This window comes from Sinocyclocheilus anshuiensis, unplaced genomic scaffold, assembly GCF_001515605.1.
Source record: "Sinocyclocheilus anshuiensis isolate Anshui unplaced genomic scaffold, SAMN03320099.WGS_v1.1 scaffold1581, whole genome shotgun sequence".
NCBI lineage: Eukaryota > Metazoa > Chordata > Actinopteri > Cypriniformes > Cyprinidae > Sinocyclocheilus > Sinocyclocheilus anshuiensis.
In genome coordinates, this window is record NW_015540988.1 from 208,681 (window position 1) to 227,722 (window position 19,042).

At 38.6% G+C, this 19,042-nt stretch overlaps 4 protein-coding genes and 1 pseudogene across 5 annotated transcripts in view; 4 read left to right on the forward strand and 1 right to left on the reverse strand.

The window, feature by feature from the left end:
- The window catches only part of LOC107690193 (basal body-orientation factor 1-like), a 7,822-nt gene extending 2,837 nt beyond the window's left edge, over positions 1-4,985 (forward strand). Inside the window, exons 4-12 of the mRNA XM_016488447.1 lie at positions 757-900; positions 994-1,074; positions 1,150-1,220; positions 1,353-1,497; positions 1,829-2,169; positions 3,694-3,825; positions 3,972-4,073; positions 4,282-4,344; positions 4,602-4,985. Coding sequence (XP_016343933.1) covers positions 757-900; positions 994-1,074; positions 1,150-1,220; positions 1,353-1,497; positions 1,829-2,169; positions 3,694-3,825; positions 3,972-4,073; positions 4,282-4,344; positions 4,602-4,698 — 1,176 coding nt within the window. The 3' untranslated portion in view covers positions 4,699-4,985. The remainder of the gene's footprint in view (positions 1-756; positions 901-993; positions 1,075-1,149; positions 1,221-1,352; positions 1,498-1,828; positions 2,170-3,693; positions 3,826-3,971; positions 4,074-4,281; positions 4,345-4,601) is intronic.
- A 647-nt stretch (positions 4,986-5,632) lies between these two features.
- Positions 5,633-8,427, forward strand: LOC107690194 (protein YIPF7-like). Of its 2 annotated transcripts, none has more exons than XM_016488448.1 (6): positions 5,633-5,713; positions 5,787-5,906; positions 6,012-6,145; positions 6,669-6,814; positions 6,951-7,132; positions 8,223-8,427. In XM_016488448.1, exons 2-6 carry the CDS (start codon positions 5,788-5,790, stop codon positions 8,383-8,385), a joined length of 744 nt encoding a protein of 247 aa, XP_016343934.1. In that variant the 5' UTR covers positions 5,633-5,713; position 5,787; the 3' UTR covers positions 8,386-8,427. The 2 variants fall into 2 exon arrangements, with proteins under 2 accessions (XP_016343934.1, XP_016343935.1); XM_016488449.1 differs by having other exon boundaries at positions 6,018-6,145.
- A 516-nt stretch (positions 8,428-8,943) lies between these two features.
- Positions 8,944-10,505, reverse strand: LOC107690195 (glutaredoxin domain-containing cysteine-rich protein 1-like). Its single transcript, XM_016488450.1, has 2 exons — positions 10,012-10,505; positions 8,944-9,094 (listed from the first exon to the last, which is right to left on the reverse strand). Exons 1-2 carry the CDS (start codon positions 10,411-10,413, stop codon positions 9,059-9,061), a joined length of 438 nt encoding a protein of 145 aa, XP_016343936.1. The 5' UTR covers positions 10,414-10,505; the 3' UTR covers positions 8,944-9,058.
- Positions 10,506-12,604: 2,099 nt separating this feature from the next.
- Positions 12,605-14,790, forward strand: LOC107690196 (protein O-mannose kinase-like; annotated as a pseudogene).
- A 1,468-nt stretch (positions 14,791-16,258) lies between these two features.
- Positions 16,259-19,042, forward strand: part of LOC107690155 (DDB1- and CUL4-associated factor 10-like) — a 14,033-nt gene continuing 11,249 nt past the window's right edge. The window contains exons 1-2 of the mRNA XM_016488396.1: positions 16,259-16,682; positions 16,779-16,989. Coding sequence (XP_016343882.1) covers positions 16,508-16,682; positions 16,779-16,989 — 386 coding nt within the window. The 5' untranslated portion in view covers positions 16,259-16,507. The remainder of the gene's footprint in view (positions 16,683-16,778; positions 16,990-19,042) is intronic.

Below are 19,042 nucleotides of genomic sequence, written 5' to 3' on the forward strand. Positions count from 1 at the left end.
TTTGTCATTTCTCCGATCACAAATGCAGACAGAGTTTTATGTTTACTCGGCGCGATGCAATGCAACGCAACGCGTAAAAAGCCAGTATAAATCATTATAATCAGTAATTATGTCCCCACTGGATGCAACAAATGCCTCGTTTGTAATGGGTTTTCATGTTTCTGTCTCGTTGCTCCGGCCGGACACGGCATCAACAGTATGTGAGGGGCGTAACATTTCCGTCTCACGCTTGAGGTATTCGGCCTATCACAACGCATTGGATAGCTGGCCAATCACAGCACACCTCGCTTTTTCAGACCGATGAGCTTTGTAAAAATCGACGCGTTTCAAAAAGGCGGGGCATAGAGGAGAAACAATAATGTACAGTATGTGGAAAATAATGTGTTTTTTTAACTTTAAATAAATACAATTTTGGTGTATTTCATTACACCAAATACACAAAATAATGTTATTTTTAGCAGCATCATATGACCCCTTTAAAAATTCCATCTACACAGCAACTGTATGCAAGTCAAAGATAATGATAATGCCATTTTTGTATAACTAAAAGTTCCTCTTTGTGAATATTAATTTGAACAAAGGCATTTATTTCATTAATAAAGGACAATATATAATAGATAATATTCAATAGATTCATTTTTATAATAAACAGTTCTCAAGTCCAGTGTTATTTTTAAAAAGTAACTGATCAGGTCACTCTTGTACTCACTGCCTTAATGCTGACTGCTCAGCGTTTCTCACTGATTTTCATCACAGGCCGCTCAGTACACGCTAAAGATCAATGAGCTGGAGGAGAAGTTTAAGAAGAGATCTAGCGAGTTCGACGTGATTCAAGCGGAGCTTAAGATCATCAATGACTTCCTTAAGAAAAAGCCTCAAATGGAGCAAGAACTCAAACATGTATAATTCATCCTATTTATTTCATGTACACAGATGCAGAGGTACTAGTATAAAGTGCTATGTCTGTTATAACATCACCATCGTTTTGTACAGATGAAAGAAACTATGGACAACGCAGATCTAGAACACAAGAAAACACTTGCAAGAATGGAGCAAAGGTTCTTCAATAATAAGGTACATATACAAACAACATTTCAACAAAATCTTCCTCATTCTCTCTCAGTGTCTCTCTCATTCTACATTCATTAGGTTCATCTAGAGAAGGAAGCTGAGCAAAAGATTGCTGTGCTTGCAGAAAGAGCTCACAATGAAGCCATCATGTAAGTATCTTCTCCATCTCTCCCAGTATCCCAGAACTACTACACATTTCTACCTGATGCCTTTGGAACTGTTTGTGAGATACATTTTGCATGAGTAAAATGAGATGACATCCTCCTTCTTGGCCCTATCAGACAGCTGGATGACGCATCTCGCTCAATGTTCAAGGAGAATGTGCGTCTAAATAAGGCATTGGGTTACCACATCAAAGAGGTGGAGGATGTGCGGAAGAGAAATGCAGCGCTGGCAGAAGAGAACAACATCCTTAGTTTGCATAAGGTAACACACACCATAGTTTTTATTTTTTTCTCAGTTTTTTACTTTTATTTAGCAAGGATGCATAAAATTCATTAGAGGTGACAGTTAAGACTTTTACATTATTACTATTATTTTACATTATTGCATTGTATTCGTTGTAAATTATGTATACTATATCAATTAATCATTAAAAATTATAATTACATCAACTTTCTTGTGCACCCACACAAACACACATATACACATGCACAAATTAAGTGAAATTTAAAATGATCTCAATTAGACCCTATGAAGGATCAGACATTGATAATGACCACTTTCATTGGAACCCACAATTTTATTTATCCTGCAGGAGATGAGTCAGGACACCTCAAATGACACCATATCTAAGCTTGCAGCCCAGCGGACCACGGTTTCTGAGCTGAGGGCAAAGGTGTTCACACTGGAGCAGGCCCTGGCCAGCATGGTGGCTGAGTTTGAGTTAGAGAAGGCTGATATCAAGCAGCGTGCTGCAGTCAGGTCTCAGGCTGGCGGTGTAGAGCTGGACAAACTGCAGACGCTTCTGAGCGTACGGGACAGGGAACTGAGCCGAGTGAAGAGAATAGCCCGCAGCGTAGTGGAGCAACGCTCAGACATGGAGGTCCTCTTCCATGAGTCTCTGAACCACGTGAAACAGGAGATGCTAATGCACAGGTGCAATTCAGCGTTCATTCATTCACTCACTCTCTTTGCAAAAACAAACAAAAACACACCTTCACTGCAGCCTATTTGATGAAAGCAGTTTGAATGCACCCAAAATTCAAGATATACAGGGTCATTTCCACACATGACTTTTGTCTTATATTAAAGGGGTCATATGATGCTGCTAAAAAGAACATTATTTTGTGTATTTGGTGTAATGAAATGTGTTTATGCGGTTTAAAGTAAAAAAAACACATTATTTTCCACATACTGTACATTATTGTTTCTCCTCTATGCCCCGCCTTTTTGAAACGCGTCGATTTTTACAAAGCTCATCGGTCTGAAAAAGCGAGGTGTGCTCTGATTGGCCAGCTATCCAGTGTGTTGTGATTGGCCGAATACCTCAAGCGTGAGACGGAAATGTTACGCCCCTCACATACTGTTGATGCCGTGTCCCAGCCGGAGCGACGAGACAAAAACATTAAAACCCATTACAAACGAGGCATTTGTTGCATCCAGTGGGGACATAATTATATCCTTATACTGTCTTTTTACGCGTTGCGTTGCATTGCATCGTGCCGCCATAAAACAAGTGCTACTCTACACTGCCCAAAACTCGCGTTTGAATCATCAGTGGCAAATCCTTTAACGTGCAACAGGCGACCTGTTTCGGTGCATTCCTTTTAAATGCTAATAAGCTCTGCTCACCCCGCCCCTCTCTTTCGTGGGGTGATGAGCCGTTTTCATGAGACTGTAAACTTTAGCTGCAGTTAGCTGTGGAACTTGCTAACTAGCACATTATTAGGAAAGGTGATTTGCAAAGATTCATGAAAAAAACGTATACTCACTTCTTCTGTAGGTGAGGCTGGATCATGAATGATTCGCACGAACATAAACGCATTTAGGTAGATCGGGGGCCGCATTACATCCAATAACAAAACACCTCAATCGCTTAGGAGCCATTCTTGTCTACACCTGCTCTGGCATCAAAACAATGGCGGACTGTTTACAGCTCACTCAGGGCGGGTCAATGCTAAAACAGCAGTGTTCGTCAATAGTCGTGGGAGGGGCCTTGGCCTGTGTGACGTCACTCTGCCAATAATCTGTGAATGGCTTGATCTGAGACCGTGCTCATGATTTTTGGGGATTTAAAAAAAAGCAATGGGTGGATTTTTATCATTATAGGGTGGTTGTGTACACACTGCCAACACACATTTATGTTCAAACAACATGTAAAAGTGAACTTTGCATCTGATGTCCCCTTTAATTTCATTGCATAGCATATTTATATAATTGTAAATGCAGTGTAAATGCATTCAAGCCACCTATGAGCTGCATTAAACAGTCTGTGTAAATACATCTAAATGCCATTTCAGATGCAGCTTCTGTGCCATATAATTGTTTATCAATATAGTACACCCCTAGTTCATTCTAGAAATAAAAGTTAACAAGCAAGAGATCCAGGCTCCATTTTACTGCAAAACCTTCAAACTATTTTTAGATCAACTATATTATAAGCTACATTATGTTATCCAGACAGGAAGCAGAAGTGAATCGTAGCAGGCGGATGGATGAGTTCCTATCAGGCAGAACGGAGAACGCTCACATTCACACCATCAACAGAACACCCCACAGCACTTCCAGTGATATAGATGAGGCTGAAAAAGGGTGAGGGTCTTATGCTTATTTTGTTTTTTTTTTAGACTATTTTTAAAATTCTCTTCTGATGAAATGATAACTAAATGTGTCATTACCTGAATGATGCTTTTTCCATTAGCAAAACTGTCTGTGACAATGCTGTGTTATTTCATCAGCAATCTGAAGAAAGCCAAAGTGAACATATCAGAGATGACCTGGGAGCAAAGAGAGAGAGTTCTCCGACTGCTCTTTGCTAAAATGAATAGCTTGAAATCGAAGTAAGTATTCATTATTATCTTACATATTAGATAAATCATAAATCATAAATTTGTCACATGATATAGTAAAAAAAAATACATTTAAAACCCCAAGCTTATTTGCACCTCTCAGTTTATGTGTAACAAAAGCAATTTCATAAATTTCAGGACACTGATTCAAAGGAGTAACGTGTATTTCATGGCACTTTTGTTTTCTACAATTCTGAAGGAAACCAATTCATGCTCCGGCTCTGACAGATTCTGAAGGGAACCGGTGTAGCAGCAATCCAGGGTGAGAAATGCCTACAGATGTGTATGGTTTTCTGGTTGATAAAATAAGAGTGGACACTTACCAAGTCATTTTATAAAAATAATTCTGAACAACAAGCATTATTCATACAAAAGTTTAAAAAAATGTTAGGTCTATACGTTGGTTTGACTTTGCAGCTCATCAGAAAGAGAAAAAACAATGGTGGTGAATACTTTCTGAAGACTTTTTGTTCTGCATCATCGCACATAGACTCAGTAATCTGTCTGTCTTTTCCACAGGAATGAAGAGGAGGAATCCCATGCATCTTTTTTAACCCAAGCACCAGTTTCCAGTATGAGCTCCAGTGGAAACTCCAGGGCTCTGCCAGACCTGTAGATCATCTGACCTCATGACAGATAAGAGAGCTAAATAATGTCAAAGTATAAGTTAAATTTTGCGTATCAGCTATGAAATACCAGGAAGTGTTCATGAGTGTCTAAACTACAACTTAAAAGAAACCAAAACAAATTTTGACATGGCATTGAAGATTAGACATGAGGGAAACTGAGTGAAATAATATTCAGGAAAGACTTGAAATGTCTTGGCATAAATCCACCCACAATATATTGCAAACAAACAATTCAAACAGTATTTAATATTAAAAAAACACAGTTTACTGAACATGGCCATAACTGTAACCTTTCTTATTTATGTCTTCTGATCTAGTTTTATAGCTGAATCGTTTCATAGACATTGAATTACAGCATAACTAAATGTAACTAAAATAACATTTTAGTGGGAAGATGGTAAAATTGTTATCATGTAAGGTAATTTTCCTAAGAAATTATGTATTTTTGAATACTATAGTTTCATTAAGCGAATGAAAATGTACTGTATTAGTTCTTTTGCCTACAAAACAAATGTGAAAGTCGATGTTGTTTTTAGACATTTTATGTTGTATTTGCAAACATTTAGCCTATACTGTAAAGATGCTGCATTTTTTGCCATTTTAAAGCATTAGACAATCTTTACTGATGTTTGTGTCTTTATTATAAGGCTTATATCTTCAAATGACAAGAATGTAATTTTTTGTCCTACCTATATTTCTGTAACCAACCATGTTACAAAAATCATTTTCATGGACAGATACAGAATATATAATTTAATTGTACAGCAGTTGTACATTGAGTGATGAGCATATCATCAGTCAGTAGATCTAGAAATCAATAGGATGGCTTTACAACATGACCTCCCAGCACACTGATAGTGCTGCTCATGTCCCACAACTAAATATAGAAGACTATTAATAGCTTCTCATACACATAAACAGCTGCTCAGCGAGCAAGCAAAGACTCAGTACAAACAAACCAAGATCTTCAAATCAAACCCTGACTTTAAAGGACACGTAAAGGTAAGAACTTAAGTTCAGAACTGGTTTATACTACAAATGAACTTGTGTAGACATTCCTCATTATTTTAAGCAGAATGGGAGATTTTCAAAACTATGAACAAGACTTCTATCAGTCTGGATATTATATGGATGGTCAGCAGGAGGATGTATATGGCTATGATCCAGCCTACGTCAATCCAGACTACCATGAAGTGTGAGTGTAATGTCGCTTTAATATTTCATGTATTAATGTATATCGGCCAATGTGTTTCTGTGTGCAATTTAATTGTTAATTCATCATTTACTGTCTGATCATCGGTGATAGTTCCGCACATTTAGCAGATGAATATACCACTACAGCATCTTATACTGGACAGGTGTATCAGCCTGTAGCGCCACCGGAGCAAACAGAATATATAGACTCATATGAGGAAGAACCACCGCTCTTAGAAGGTAATAAAAATTATTTATTTGATCAGCAGAAAGCTGCTTGGTTAGAAAGTGGCTTCTGTGTGAGCTGTGCTGCATACATCACTGCACTAATGATAATAGCAAAATTAATGCAAAATTTTGCAGATATTTCTGTAATGTGATTGCACCTTAAAGGCATAGTTCCCCCCAAAATGAACATTCTGTCATCATTTACTAGCCCTCAAGAATTTTGGTAACCAAGCAGTTGCCGGTAGCCATTCATTTCCATAGTATGGAAAAAATACCATGGATGCCGATGGCAACATGAAACTGTGTTATGAACATTCTTCAAAATATCATTTTTTATGTTCAAAAGAAGAAAGAAATTGATACAAGTTTGGAACAACATGAAGGTCAGTGAATGCTGACAAAATGTTCATTTTTGGGTGGACTCTTTAACACTGAAAACTTGCATACTTTAGCTTTAGAAATTGGACATTGTATGCATTAATCAAACTTAACAGAAAATGTATGTTGAATGAAAAAGGTGTGTATTTTTTCTCAGAGTTGGGCATTAACTTTGACCATATCTGGCAGAAGACTCTGACCGTGTTAAATCCACTGAAGCCCGCTGATGGCAGTATTATGAATGAGACAGACCTCACTGGGCCTGTTCTCTTCTGCATAGCTCTGGGAGCCACACTATTGATGGTACAAACTACATCCTGAACTTTTGTGAAACCATTAACTAGAGGTACATGGTGATTTGTATTGCACAGGGGAAGTGAAAGCATATGTAAGGTCCAGAGCATGTACCTGTGGATTTGTGTGTGTATTCTCTTGGCAGGCAGGGAAAGCACACTTTGGGTATGTGTATGGCATCAGTGCTCTGGGATGTGTGGGGATGTACATGCTGTTGAACCTGATGAGCAGTTACAGCATATCCTGTGGATGTGTGGCGAGTGTGCTGGGATACTGTCTCCTGCCAATGGTGGGACTCTCTGCCTTTGCTGTTCTTTATTCCCTTCAGTGAGTATCCATAACTGTAGAGAAACATTTACCATTTTTTTGAGTGTTTTACAGCCACAACAAATAAAAAAACGTTTTAGACCACAACATATGTCCAAGTCTATTTACATTTTCCATACATTTTTAAATATAAAGGTTCTTAATTGGCATCTGTGGCCCATTCAGACCCATTCACACCAAGAATGATAACTATAACCATAAATATATTAGCATCTTCACCAATGCACTGTGGTACCGTCAGAATGAGAGTTCACAAAGCTGATAAAAGCATCACAATAATCTACAAGTAATCCACATGACTTCAGTCCATCTTGTGAATTGAAAAGCTGTGCATTTTATAAGCAAATCCGTTTTAACTTTAAACTGTCACTTTTAGCCAAAACACGAGTTCATAATCCGTAATAACGAGCCGTGTGAATTACTTGTGGATTATTGTGATGCTTTTATCAGCTGTTTGGACTCTTATTCTGATGGCACCCATTCACTGCAAAGGATCCACTGGTGAACAAGTGATGTAATGATACATTTCTCCAAATCTGTTCAGATGAAGAAACAAACATCTTGAATGGCCTGAGTGTGTGTAAATTTTAACCCTAACCCCAACCCCAAATTTTCCTTTTTGGGTGAACAATTCCTTTAGATGCTCAAGTTCTTTAATACAGGATGGATTCTGATTGGCTGTTTTTATTATTGTTTTTCAGTGTTCTGAAAGTGATTGTAACCAAATTGTTCTTCTGTGTCATTATCATTATTGTTGTGGTGTGGACTCTGCTATTCCTTTAACTTTAGAACAGTTTTTAAAACTATGTCTTGATTGTTATCGTTATAAATTATCGTGCTTGGTGTGAACGGACCTTTGACATTCACTGAACCTGTTTAATAAAAAGTTCTTTAGTAGAAAATGGTTCTTTAAATTATTCAAATGTTCTTCACACTCATAAAAACATGGTTGTTTAAAGAACTGTTTACTGAAAACTTCTTTGGGGAGCCAAAACTTAAAAAAAAAAACTTTTTTGGAACCTTATTTTTAAGAAAGTATAATTTTAGGTATGTTGCATTTGAATAACAAGTGGCTTTTATTTTAATGCAGGGGGCTCTTGGGGACACTGTTGGCCTTGTTTGTGATTGGCTGGTGCAGTCTATCAGCTTCTAAGATCTTCAGTTCCACTCTTGACATGAGTGGGCAGCAGCTGCTGGTGGCCTATCCCTGCGCTCTTCTGTACGGGGTCTTCGCTCTCCTTACTGTCTTCTGAAATCTCAACTACTATCACTCTAAGATCAGATGAAAATCCAGTTTGCACATAATTCAGATTGCTTGTCAAAGTTGTGGCAAATCAAAGTTACTGTACATTTTTATCAGATGAATAAAAACAAAATGCTGAAAAAACTTGAAGAGCTGGGTTAGCAAAATCATTTCTGATATTGGAATGCATGCATAATCTGATAGTGGATGAATCAAAAATGAATTTTCCCAAAATTATTAACAAAAATAAAAAGGTTGGCGTGACTTTTTATTTTATTTTATTGCATTAAAACGTAAGAGATATGTATAAAACTTGATTACAACATGTTGTTTTCTAAAAATCACAAATTCATCACAAACAATGAAAGGTCCAAATAAAGAAAAGGCACCCCAAACATAGGCAAAGAGAACGTTCTAAGCAACCAGTTGACTTTATAGATCCCTCGAGTTCCTTTTTTCAACAAATGCTTTTGCAAAAAGTGAATATAAAATATATTTACAGAACTACAATATACACAAATATTGAAAAGCACTTAAAAAAAAACAAACAAAAAAAAAACATTGGCCGCTGTTCATCACTTTCACACGCTCAAGCCTGTTGCACATCCACCCAGGGTGACGTCCTAATTTGTGACCCAGCATCCTCTGCTGCAGGACATCCAGGGCTGTTTTCAGACAAAATCTCATGGACTTTTAGGCCGGTTCATAATAAGCGAATCCTTTGAAAGACACACATTATAGATTAATGGTGAAATAGTGTGAAACAACCTCTAATATTAACAAGTAAAAACTGGCAAGTAACCTTTAGAGTCATAACTATGAACAAAACTAAATTAACTAGCAAGATAAATTGTTTTGCTGTTTCTTCAAGAGCAAGTAATATACAGGTTAACTACAGTAACATTACATTGGAAACACTATTTTTATACAAAAAATACATATTCTAGCAGTGAAGTTTGAACATCTAACTGAATTTATAACCCAATTTATTTAAAGCTCTTTGATCTAGAAGTTTCTACACAAATATAAATTATGCTTCACAAGTTTTAATTTAGGTTACATTTTTTTAATAAAGAATGAGTAGGTGTGTCCAAACTTTTTACTGGCTGTAACACTTGGTAACACTTTCACATTGTACTGTAATAATTCTTTATTATCTGATAATGCGTGATACTGTATATATGAAGTGGAGTAATAATTTTCCTCTGAATTATGAAACTTTGTTGGGTGCATCTCATGAAAACACCCGGAAATCAGAAGGAAAAATAAATTATAGGCTACTCTGTATAAAATGCCTATATTGTCGTGCTTAATAACTGTCATAGCAACAATGCACAAAGATACAGTCTTTATTTTTCTAAGGATGTTAATGTTACTTATTTCTTGTGATTTTTAGGTGAAATATAACCTGGACATGTTATTCTGTAAGCATAGCCTCTTTCTTACAGCAATTAGTCGGTCATTAATCCTGAATGTCTTAATAAGGGTGATTGAGTTTCTTTTCCCAGCTATTAAAAACTCACCCATCCATTCTCCTTTTCTTCTTTTAGGCCTACAGAAAAATCTTTACAGCTGTATAAATATCAATACATATTTAATATAAATAAGTAATTATACTGCTCCAAATAAAACTTACCCCATACATTTTGGACAGGTTGTTAAATAGCACCTGTCCCGCGCTCACTTTATCCCTCACGCCCCGAATCGTTCCGTTCTTGCTGAAGATATTCACGCGTTTTCCGGTGAAGAGCTTCTCCTTGGTTGCACTGGCGTACATGAGCAGCTCGTCCGGTTCGCTGCCGCTGTCGTCCGGTTCTGGCCCCAGCAGCAGGCCGCTCAGGTGGCTGTTGGCCTCCGTGATAACGGGCGAGTTTGCTCGCTCCGGCTCTGAGCTCGCAGTGGTGTCGGTGTCCGCGGAGTCTTCGAGCGCGTCTCTGAACACCTCCTTCAGGACGCGGCCGCTGTGCGCCGACGCCACGCGGAACCTCACTCTCCTCTCCGCTCGCTCCTCCTCAGCGCGGGATGTGCGTCGCTCCATTCTGCCGGCAAAAATCTACATTATACAAATTTTGGTTGCCTGAAACTAGAGTGTGCCCCAGGTAAAGTGCATGCCCTGACATTAAAGGTCTTGCCTGATCTTCAGATAAAGGGCTTGTGGCACGAGGGTGTCAATTCGACACCACATGCTTTAATATTTAATAAACGCTGTCCATGGAAACCGTGGAGACTGACTTGTGTTCTCTTATGAATAAAAGATAACTCACGTGTGGCTTAAAGAACATATTGTGTGTGTAAACTAATAACAAAAGCACCTAAAGTGTGAAATATTTTTTTCCCTATTTTGACTTGAAACATTGACTCCAGACAGAGGCCTGTTCAAGTTCATCTGTTAGTAATAGGCATAGTTATCTTGAAATATTAATAGTTTGATACTGATATGAAAATATAAATATCCTGCATTTTTAATATTAATGTGCACTACCAGTGCTAGGGGTAGGAAAAATGGTAAGCTATTATATTTAAAGTAGCCACAAAAAGTACTTGGGCACTTGAAAATGTCACACTTATAAATATCAGAATAGATACAAAATATTAAACCAAGTAGCATCTGCAAATAAATAATTCAAGAGCTTTTTTTCAGAATTAATTTCAACTTTCTCAGCCACTTTTTGTTTTGGTGTAACCAACTGGTGTTAAGGTCAACTTTTAAAGTCTGTTCAGGTTCATGCAAGTGTCCAAACAGAATATTCATGGTGTAGTTCATCATATTAACATGTGCCTCCTCACAGTTTGACAATCAGAAAGTGTTCAAGACATCTTGTCTCCATTTTGATTAATGTAGCCTATCTATTGGTTCATATTCTGAAACCTACACATTTCATCATGTGACATGTTTTAAATACAAGTGGATTTGTGCTATATTTCCTTAAAATAAATTGTCTCTATTTTGCTATACAATGCAAAGACATGTATACCTGTTTGATTGTGGCTTAAGTGTCCAAATACAATTTGGGGCCACTGTATTAAGTATTTGGACATTTCATGTATATTAGGCTATACATACCTACAATGTTTGACCTTTTTTTTTTTTTTACAGTAACATTGACAACACTGTTATTTTTACAAATATTCTTTTGCACCTTTTTATGTAGAATATTTCATCTAAGATCTAATCTAAGATGTCAAACCAAATTAAAAATATTATTTCAACATATTTCCATTATTCATTTCTTTAAAAACGCTGAGGGGAGACTTGAAAGTTGAAACTATGCAGAGGTGAGAAGTTCAATCCTAAAGCTCCAGGTTGTTGAGACTGCGCCAGACAGCCAGCTCTTTAACCTCCTGTCTGTAAGCAGACTCGTCTACGTCCTTGATGAGGCCGATGACTGTAGTGTCGTCTGCGAACTTCAGGAGCTTGACAGAGGGGTCCTTTTTACAGACGTGAGAGCGACAGGTCTGTAGTCGTTAAGTCCAGTGATTTTGGGCTTTTTGGGGACCGGAATGATGGTGGAGCGTTTGAAGCAGCAGGGAACTTCACACATAGTTATATTTACACTGAACAAAATTATAAACGCAAGACTGTTGTTTTTGCCCCCATTTTTCATGAGCTGAACTCAAAAATCTAAGACTTTTTCTATGTACACAAAAGGCCTATTTCTCTCAAATATTGTTCACAAATCTGTCTATTTTGTTCAGTGTATATTAAACTGCACACTTACATTTTTTCCTATACTTCTATTTCTGTATATAGTACATTATTTAAAAAAAAAAAGATATATAGTGTTATATTACATCCCTACTGTGTTATTCCTATGTATGTCTGCACTATGTTTGTACATTCTTCTACACTGGAAGCTCCTGTCATCAAGTCAAATTCCTTGTGTGTGTAAACATACTTGGTAATAAAGCTCTTCTGATTCTGATTCTAAATCTAAGCAAAACGGGAAGCATTTTGATTGTACTACATAGCCTATTTAGTTTATATTGAGCGCCCATCTGTGCTAAAGATATTGTCGAAAAAAATTTGTTTTGGGATAATTTAGTAACTTTTCCTCATTTGTTCTCTCTATATCAGAAGTGATGTCGAGTTGTCGACCTATGAATTGAGCACTGGACTGCGATGTTGTTACCCAGTGATGGCACTAGATGGCGATGTGTCTTCGAGGCACAGTGCGTTGCTCTTAATAACTTCATAGAGCAAGACAATCCGGAACAACAACACTGAGGAATCTGACGGCGTGGGATCTGAACCAACAGATTATTCAACGCTTGCATAACTGAAATGAACTGTTTTGACGTCTTATGAACTGGAAGACATTAGTGTCTGCGGCTGGCGAACCAGTATACTCATACTAATGCAAACTGGTGTGTTCAAGACATAAATTCATATAATCATATTAGACATAATAACCTCGGAGCAAAATAACAGCCTCTTTTGTATTGTCATTCTGTTTTCAGTGCTTAAATCAAATTAAAACCGTTTAAAAATGCAGTGAGCGGTATCGTGAGTTTAGACAAAATGTATTATAACAGCTGACACTAGAATAAGGCATTTAAATACTCCCCAAATCTGAAAATTCTCCAATAGAAAGCGTTTAAAAAGTCTTTATAGATGTCATCTGTTGTGAGTTATATACCCTCAAACCGATTATAGTCCAAACCTCTTATATCTGATAATCTGACCGCTGTTCTCATTTTCCACGTGATATTTGTCTGAAATCTCTTCATGTGTTTTGATCAACAGGTTAAGATGTCATTATGGGTGGCACCTTTGGGACGAGGTGTGGACTGCCTGCAGTCTTGCTTTGTCTGGCAGCTCTCCTCTGCTGCTGTATTTCTACCTAGATGCCCTGTATCAGGAGACTAACCCTCTCTCAGCACATACGCAGTGCCCGCTTCGCCACTTTAAAGTGGGCACCATGACCACCTGTACCCCTTGGCTTCAGTGCCCCGAAATTCGTGCTGAGGTCCGCCGTGTGAAGCTCATTGGACAAGGGGCTGTGAAGAAGGTGAGTTTGGCTGCAACTAATGATTATTTTGACAATTAATTTTTCTATTAATCATTTAAATAAATGGAAAACAATATCATCCAAGATGTACAGTGGTGTCCAAAATGATTAAAACACTAGTATTGTCACCAGTAAAAAAAATTATTTTAGGTCAGTTATTTCTATCTTTTGCTGTAGTGTGTCAGTAGGAAATATCACTTTACATACTGTTTCTTGAAGCATCTTGGAGACGTTGCCAGTTCTTCTGGTCTCAGTTTGTTTTGTTTCTTCATGTCATTCCAGATCAGATCTCTGTGTGGAGCACAGTCTTTACTGTGTACAGATCTTCTTCAGTAGATCACTAAATATGATTTTTAGCTTAACCCATGGTCCTTGGTGATTCATAAAATACAAGACAAGAAACACAAAACTAATACCTGCAGCTCCTGATGATATATCGAGGTCTTCTGAAGCAAAACAATTGGCCTGTTCAAGAAAATCAACATTATTTATAACATCATTACTTGTAATCAAGTAAATTATAAGGGAAGTGTAATACATCTTCTGAGACTTATACTGATGTATGATTGTGTTTTCTAGGTTTATCTGTCCGAGTGGCGAGGGCAGAAGGTGGCGCTCTCCATCTTGTCATCGGAGCAGTATACAGATGATTTCCTCCATGGACTGTCAATGCTACGTGCCTTGCAGAGCGCCCATGTCGTGACGCTTGTAGGGGCGTGTGAAGAGGATGGTGTGTTTGTTACAGAGTATCACCCTCTGGGATCAGCACTGACGCTCGATGCCACCCTCGCGCAAGACCGATATCGCTGGCGAAACTCCTGGCATACTCGACTACAGCTGGCCATAGACTACGTCGCCTTCCTGGTGTACCTGCACAGCAGTCCGGTGGGCATCCGAGTCATATGTGACTCCAACGACCTGCACAAAACTCTCAGCCAGTTTCTGCTCGCATCTGAAATGCGTCTGTTGGCCAACGACCTGGATGCGCTGCCTGAGGTGGAGAGGGGATGTCGAGGGGTGAAGTGCGGTCACCATGAGCTCACCGGGGACTTCGTTGCTCCTGAGCAGTTGTGGCCTTACGGCGAGGATGTGCAGTTCTCAGATGGAGCCATGCCTGGTTACGATGAAAAGACGGACATCTGGAAGATTCCAGATGTGACACGTTTCCTATTGGGGAATGTCCTGGGAAGTGATGTCATCCATTTTCACTTGTTTCAGATCTACACAGAGTGTAAGAGGAAGGAGCCTCACATGCGTCCGACGGCGCTTGAGGTCCTCAGTGTGTATCGCTCTGTCTACGACAGCATGATAGAGAGTCAATCACAGAGAGTTAGAGATATGTTGTAGAGCATAATGGTCATTAAAGGGATAGTTCAACCAAAAAATGAAAATTCTGTTATCATTTACTCCAAACCTGTATGACTTTCTTTCTTCTGTGGAACATAAAAGAAGATATTTTGAGAAATGTCCTTATAATGGAATTCAGTAGTGGTCACCAAAACTGTTTGGTCACAAACATTCTTCTAAATATCGTTTTTTGTGTTCCACAGAAGAAAGTCAGTCAATACAGGTTTGGAGGAAATGAGAACAGAATTTTCATTTTTGTGTGAACTACCCCTTTAAGTTGAAAAGATAGCACTGCAGTGCAATGGGTTTTGTCATACTACATTAAAGAATATGCAGCAAACGTATGACAGCAACATCCAGCAGAGGATGAGATGCAGCATCTCAGGGCTTCAGATCTGAATCCAGCTTCAAATTCTTACTTATGCGGAGTCTGACTAAGACATTTTGTATAACTAACTATACCTCATAGAAGTTCTTTTCAGTTAAGTGAATAGAGCTTACCTTACTGATGCAGTGATTGAATATGTGGCGTAAGTGTGGATCTTATTTTAATATTAATAAGATATTGATTATCATTCTTAAAATGAACCTGCTTTTTGTTTTCTTTCAGTATTTGGAAGCCTTTAATAAATCATTTTCTCCAGAACACTGATTGTGTTGTCAGTATAGTATGAGAGGCGCTTTAGAAACGCTGCTTCTTGAAGCTTTGAAACACTGATATCTTGTTTCGAATCAGTGGTTTTGACATGATTGCAGAACATATGCTATGGATTCGAAACATTTCAAAATTCAGATGTTTCGCTGCTAGATGGTGTTGATCTGGTGAACCCATGAACTAATGGTGATCTTGGGTTATAACAAAGTCCATTTAAAATAGTCTTTGGTCATAATGTATAGGGCCAAGGCTAGTCATGGACAGGGTGAGCTGAGCCCACCCAATCAGTACTTAGACAAAGGCAGCGGTAATATTTATTTATTTATTTATTATACGATTTGTGCATGAAAACAATCTGAGCTCCACCGAAAATCACGATGTTACTGTCTCGTACAGGCGCATTTAGCAGATATAAGCGATTTTGCGACTAAGATTACACTTACAGTCGAGGTTAAACATTTGCTCTTGGTTCGTAAATGTCTCGTGCATTTTTGGACAGAGTTCTGTTACATTAACACCGCTCTGACAAGCAGATGCCGCCAGCCTGTGGTGGTTTTGAGCGCTTCGAATCAGTGAATCATATCATGTTGTTGATTCAGAGATTCGAGTTCGAAAAGCTTCGTTTCTCCCATCACTAGTTGCCAGTAAAGTGAAGGACTTTGCGTGAATCCACCATGTATGAATTTTCAGTCAGTGAATACAGAAAATTGATAGTCACAAGCACTTCTGATAGGAAGCATGTATTTGGCACATATTGGCGTATTTATGGTACATATTTAAATGTAACACATTAAAAAATTATATATAAAGTATTTTTAAGTTAGAAAGACTTTATTTTGTTATATAGTCTAAAAAGTCTTAAAACAAACAAAGAAAGCAATCAAAGCTGTGTCACTATCCAGTTCGCTTTTAATTTATGCAGAGAAGGAACCGGAAATACGTAGCCTGTTGTATCCGCACACATCCGCAGCACACTTGTGTATGTATTAATGGATGTTTAAGCGGTTTCTGCACACATTGCAAGACGGCCTGGCTCCCAGGTCCAGTGCCTGTTCGCAAGCCGCAGGAGGGTGAGTTTGGGTGAGCCTCAAAACGAAGCCGCCAGCAACATTCGTGCAACAATGAGCTCGGGACAGCCGAGCGACAGCGAGGAGCCACTGCGAGAGGAGGAGAGCGATGAAGACAGGTGCTCCAGCAGACCATCCTCTCCGCAGGCGGGCCGCGGGGGCGCCGGGACGCAGAGCAGCCGGAGGCTCGAGGCGGCCGCGGACGGCGGGACAGGCTCGGGGGGCAGGGGCTCGAGCGCCTTCCAGCAGACTCCGCAGGCGGGCCGCGGGGGCGCCGGGACGCAGAGCAGCCGGAGGCTCGAGGCGGCCGCCGGCCGCGGGACAGGCTCGGGGGGCAGGGGCTCGAGCGCCTGCGACTCTCTGTTCGCGTGGATTTGCAGGAGGACAGTCCGCAGGGGGCCGTTTGTAGACCCCGCGCGGGATCATTACCGTACCATGACACGGCTTTATTCGTCCATGAGCCCGGCTACGGATTCGGTGAACCTCAGTACACAAACCCACGGAGCTGTCTTCAACTTGGAGTACTCGCCAGACGGGTAAGTGTTGTCCCGTTGTCTCTTCAGTTATGTGCACTTTTGACTACTTAGCATTAAAACAAATCTACTTTTTACGATTATTTCCAAATGTATTCTTTGTTAAAACATTCATATGTGCTGGAACAAATGCAAACTTTCAATGGAACACTTTGCATTAACTTGCTGATTGAGTTAGCTAGCAGTCAAGTAGATTTAAATGCATAAAAATCAAGAAAGAAATCCGTTCGTTTCGGGGGAAAAAATTAAATACTGGTTGAATTGATAATGACAACCACTCTAAAGTCATGGGGAAAACACACAAATGAATGACATTTCTGGGCCCGTATTCACAAAACATTGTATCTTACCACTAAGAGTTCTCCTAAATAACAGTAAAAGTTTTTAGCAAAGAGTTTTCTCTTAAAACCTATTCACAAAGCTGCCGAGACAAACTTTTACTAAGGAATAGAGAGAAGTCTTAAGCTAAGAGTAAGGGGGCGGGGTTGACCGCCTTGCTATGGATGATGTCAGCATGCTTACTAACTATGCACACAGTGATTGGCTGATGGTCTCTGTCAGAGATTTATTCATAGAAATATTTTAGAGTAAAGATAAAGGTTTAAAAATAAAAATGTTGCCACATTCAAATAAAGATTTTAAAATGCAGGCTAAGTGTCACTAATTAAACAAGTATGTGTTCAGCTAATTGTCAGCCTCTTACATGTATGCTTCTCATAATTAGTGAATATGCTTATAAACAGCCTTTTAATTAACAGAGTAGAATAATCATAGCTGATAGTAAGACATGCAAACGTAAAAGAAAACTAAACTGGGCACAAGCACAGCTGTTACTTCTTGCCCAGCTGGTTAATGAAAACAAGGACATAACCAAAAGAATCAATTAATAATAATCATGAATAATCAAAGGAAAATTTGGAGTTGGGATAACCTTCAAAACCGAAGGTGATACCTTTATAAAAGCTCATTATCATCAAATATTTCTAAAATGTTTACGTTCCGAGGCAGATTGCCAGCAACAGCCATTTTAGGATAGTTTGTGGCTTGGTCTTTTCACAGATTTAGGAGCAAATTTTAGCGCTAAAATGCTTTGTGAAATACGTTTAGATCAAAAATGTAGGAGTCCTAAATTTAGGACTGACACGCCCATTATTTTTAAGATTTTCTCCTAAATCGGCGAGTTACGAGCTACTTTTAGCCTTAAGATGTTTTGTGAATACGGGCCCAGGGCCCGTATGTATAAAACTTCTCAGAAATGCTCTTGAGAATAGTCTTAAGCTTTGAATTAAGTGTCAAAAAATTCTTAGTAAAAAGTAGGACTTTTCTAAGAGTAGGAGACTTTTATAAAGATGCTAAAAGCAACTTTCAGTAAAGTCTAAGACTGATTCTTAAGTGTTGACTGAGGTGACACTTAAGTGTTGTGAACTAAGGACTACAATGATGTCAACACAAAATGGCCGACCTTGACCTCTGAATCAGCCAATAGTGAGCCTGCTCATGTAAAGTCACAGCAGCACAACACCAATCATTTAATGTAACTACAATAAAATCATTTAATTAAGACACTGAAATATTTTAATATAAATAATTTTTTTTTTAATGCTTTGCATTGTGCAAAATTATCACAAATTATTACTGATGCTTCGTTTTCTATTGGTATGTCTCCTCGTTTACAGTTAGAGCAATGATGTGAACATGAGTTCAATCAGTGGCTCCAACAACTCCATGAAAGCCCACAATCCTCATAAAAGTGGCTTGTTTTTGCAGTATGGTTTGGCGGTCAGTTGGAAAATTAATTAATTGCCATATAGTAGTGGCTAAAAGTGAGGTCCGGCCTAGGAAATTTCACCCTTAATTAAAAAAAAAGAAATAAATGAATGTTCAAGATTTTGTAAGCATAGTTGCTTAGAGTCAATTGTTTTATTTGTGACAATAATGCAATGAAACATGCCAGATTGTGCAGTCATAATTTTTGGCATGCTGTCATACAAAGAAATTATGAACACATGCAAAAACAAGAGGACCAATGAAATGTAAATAACGTATGTTGTAGTCA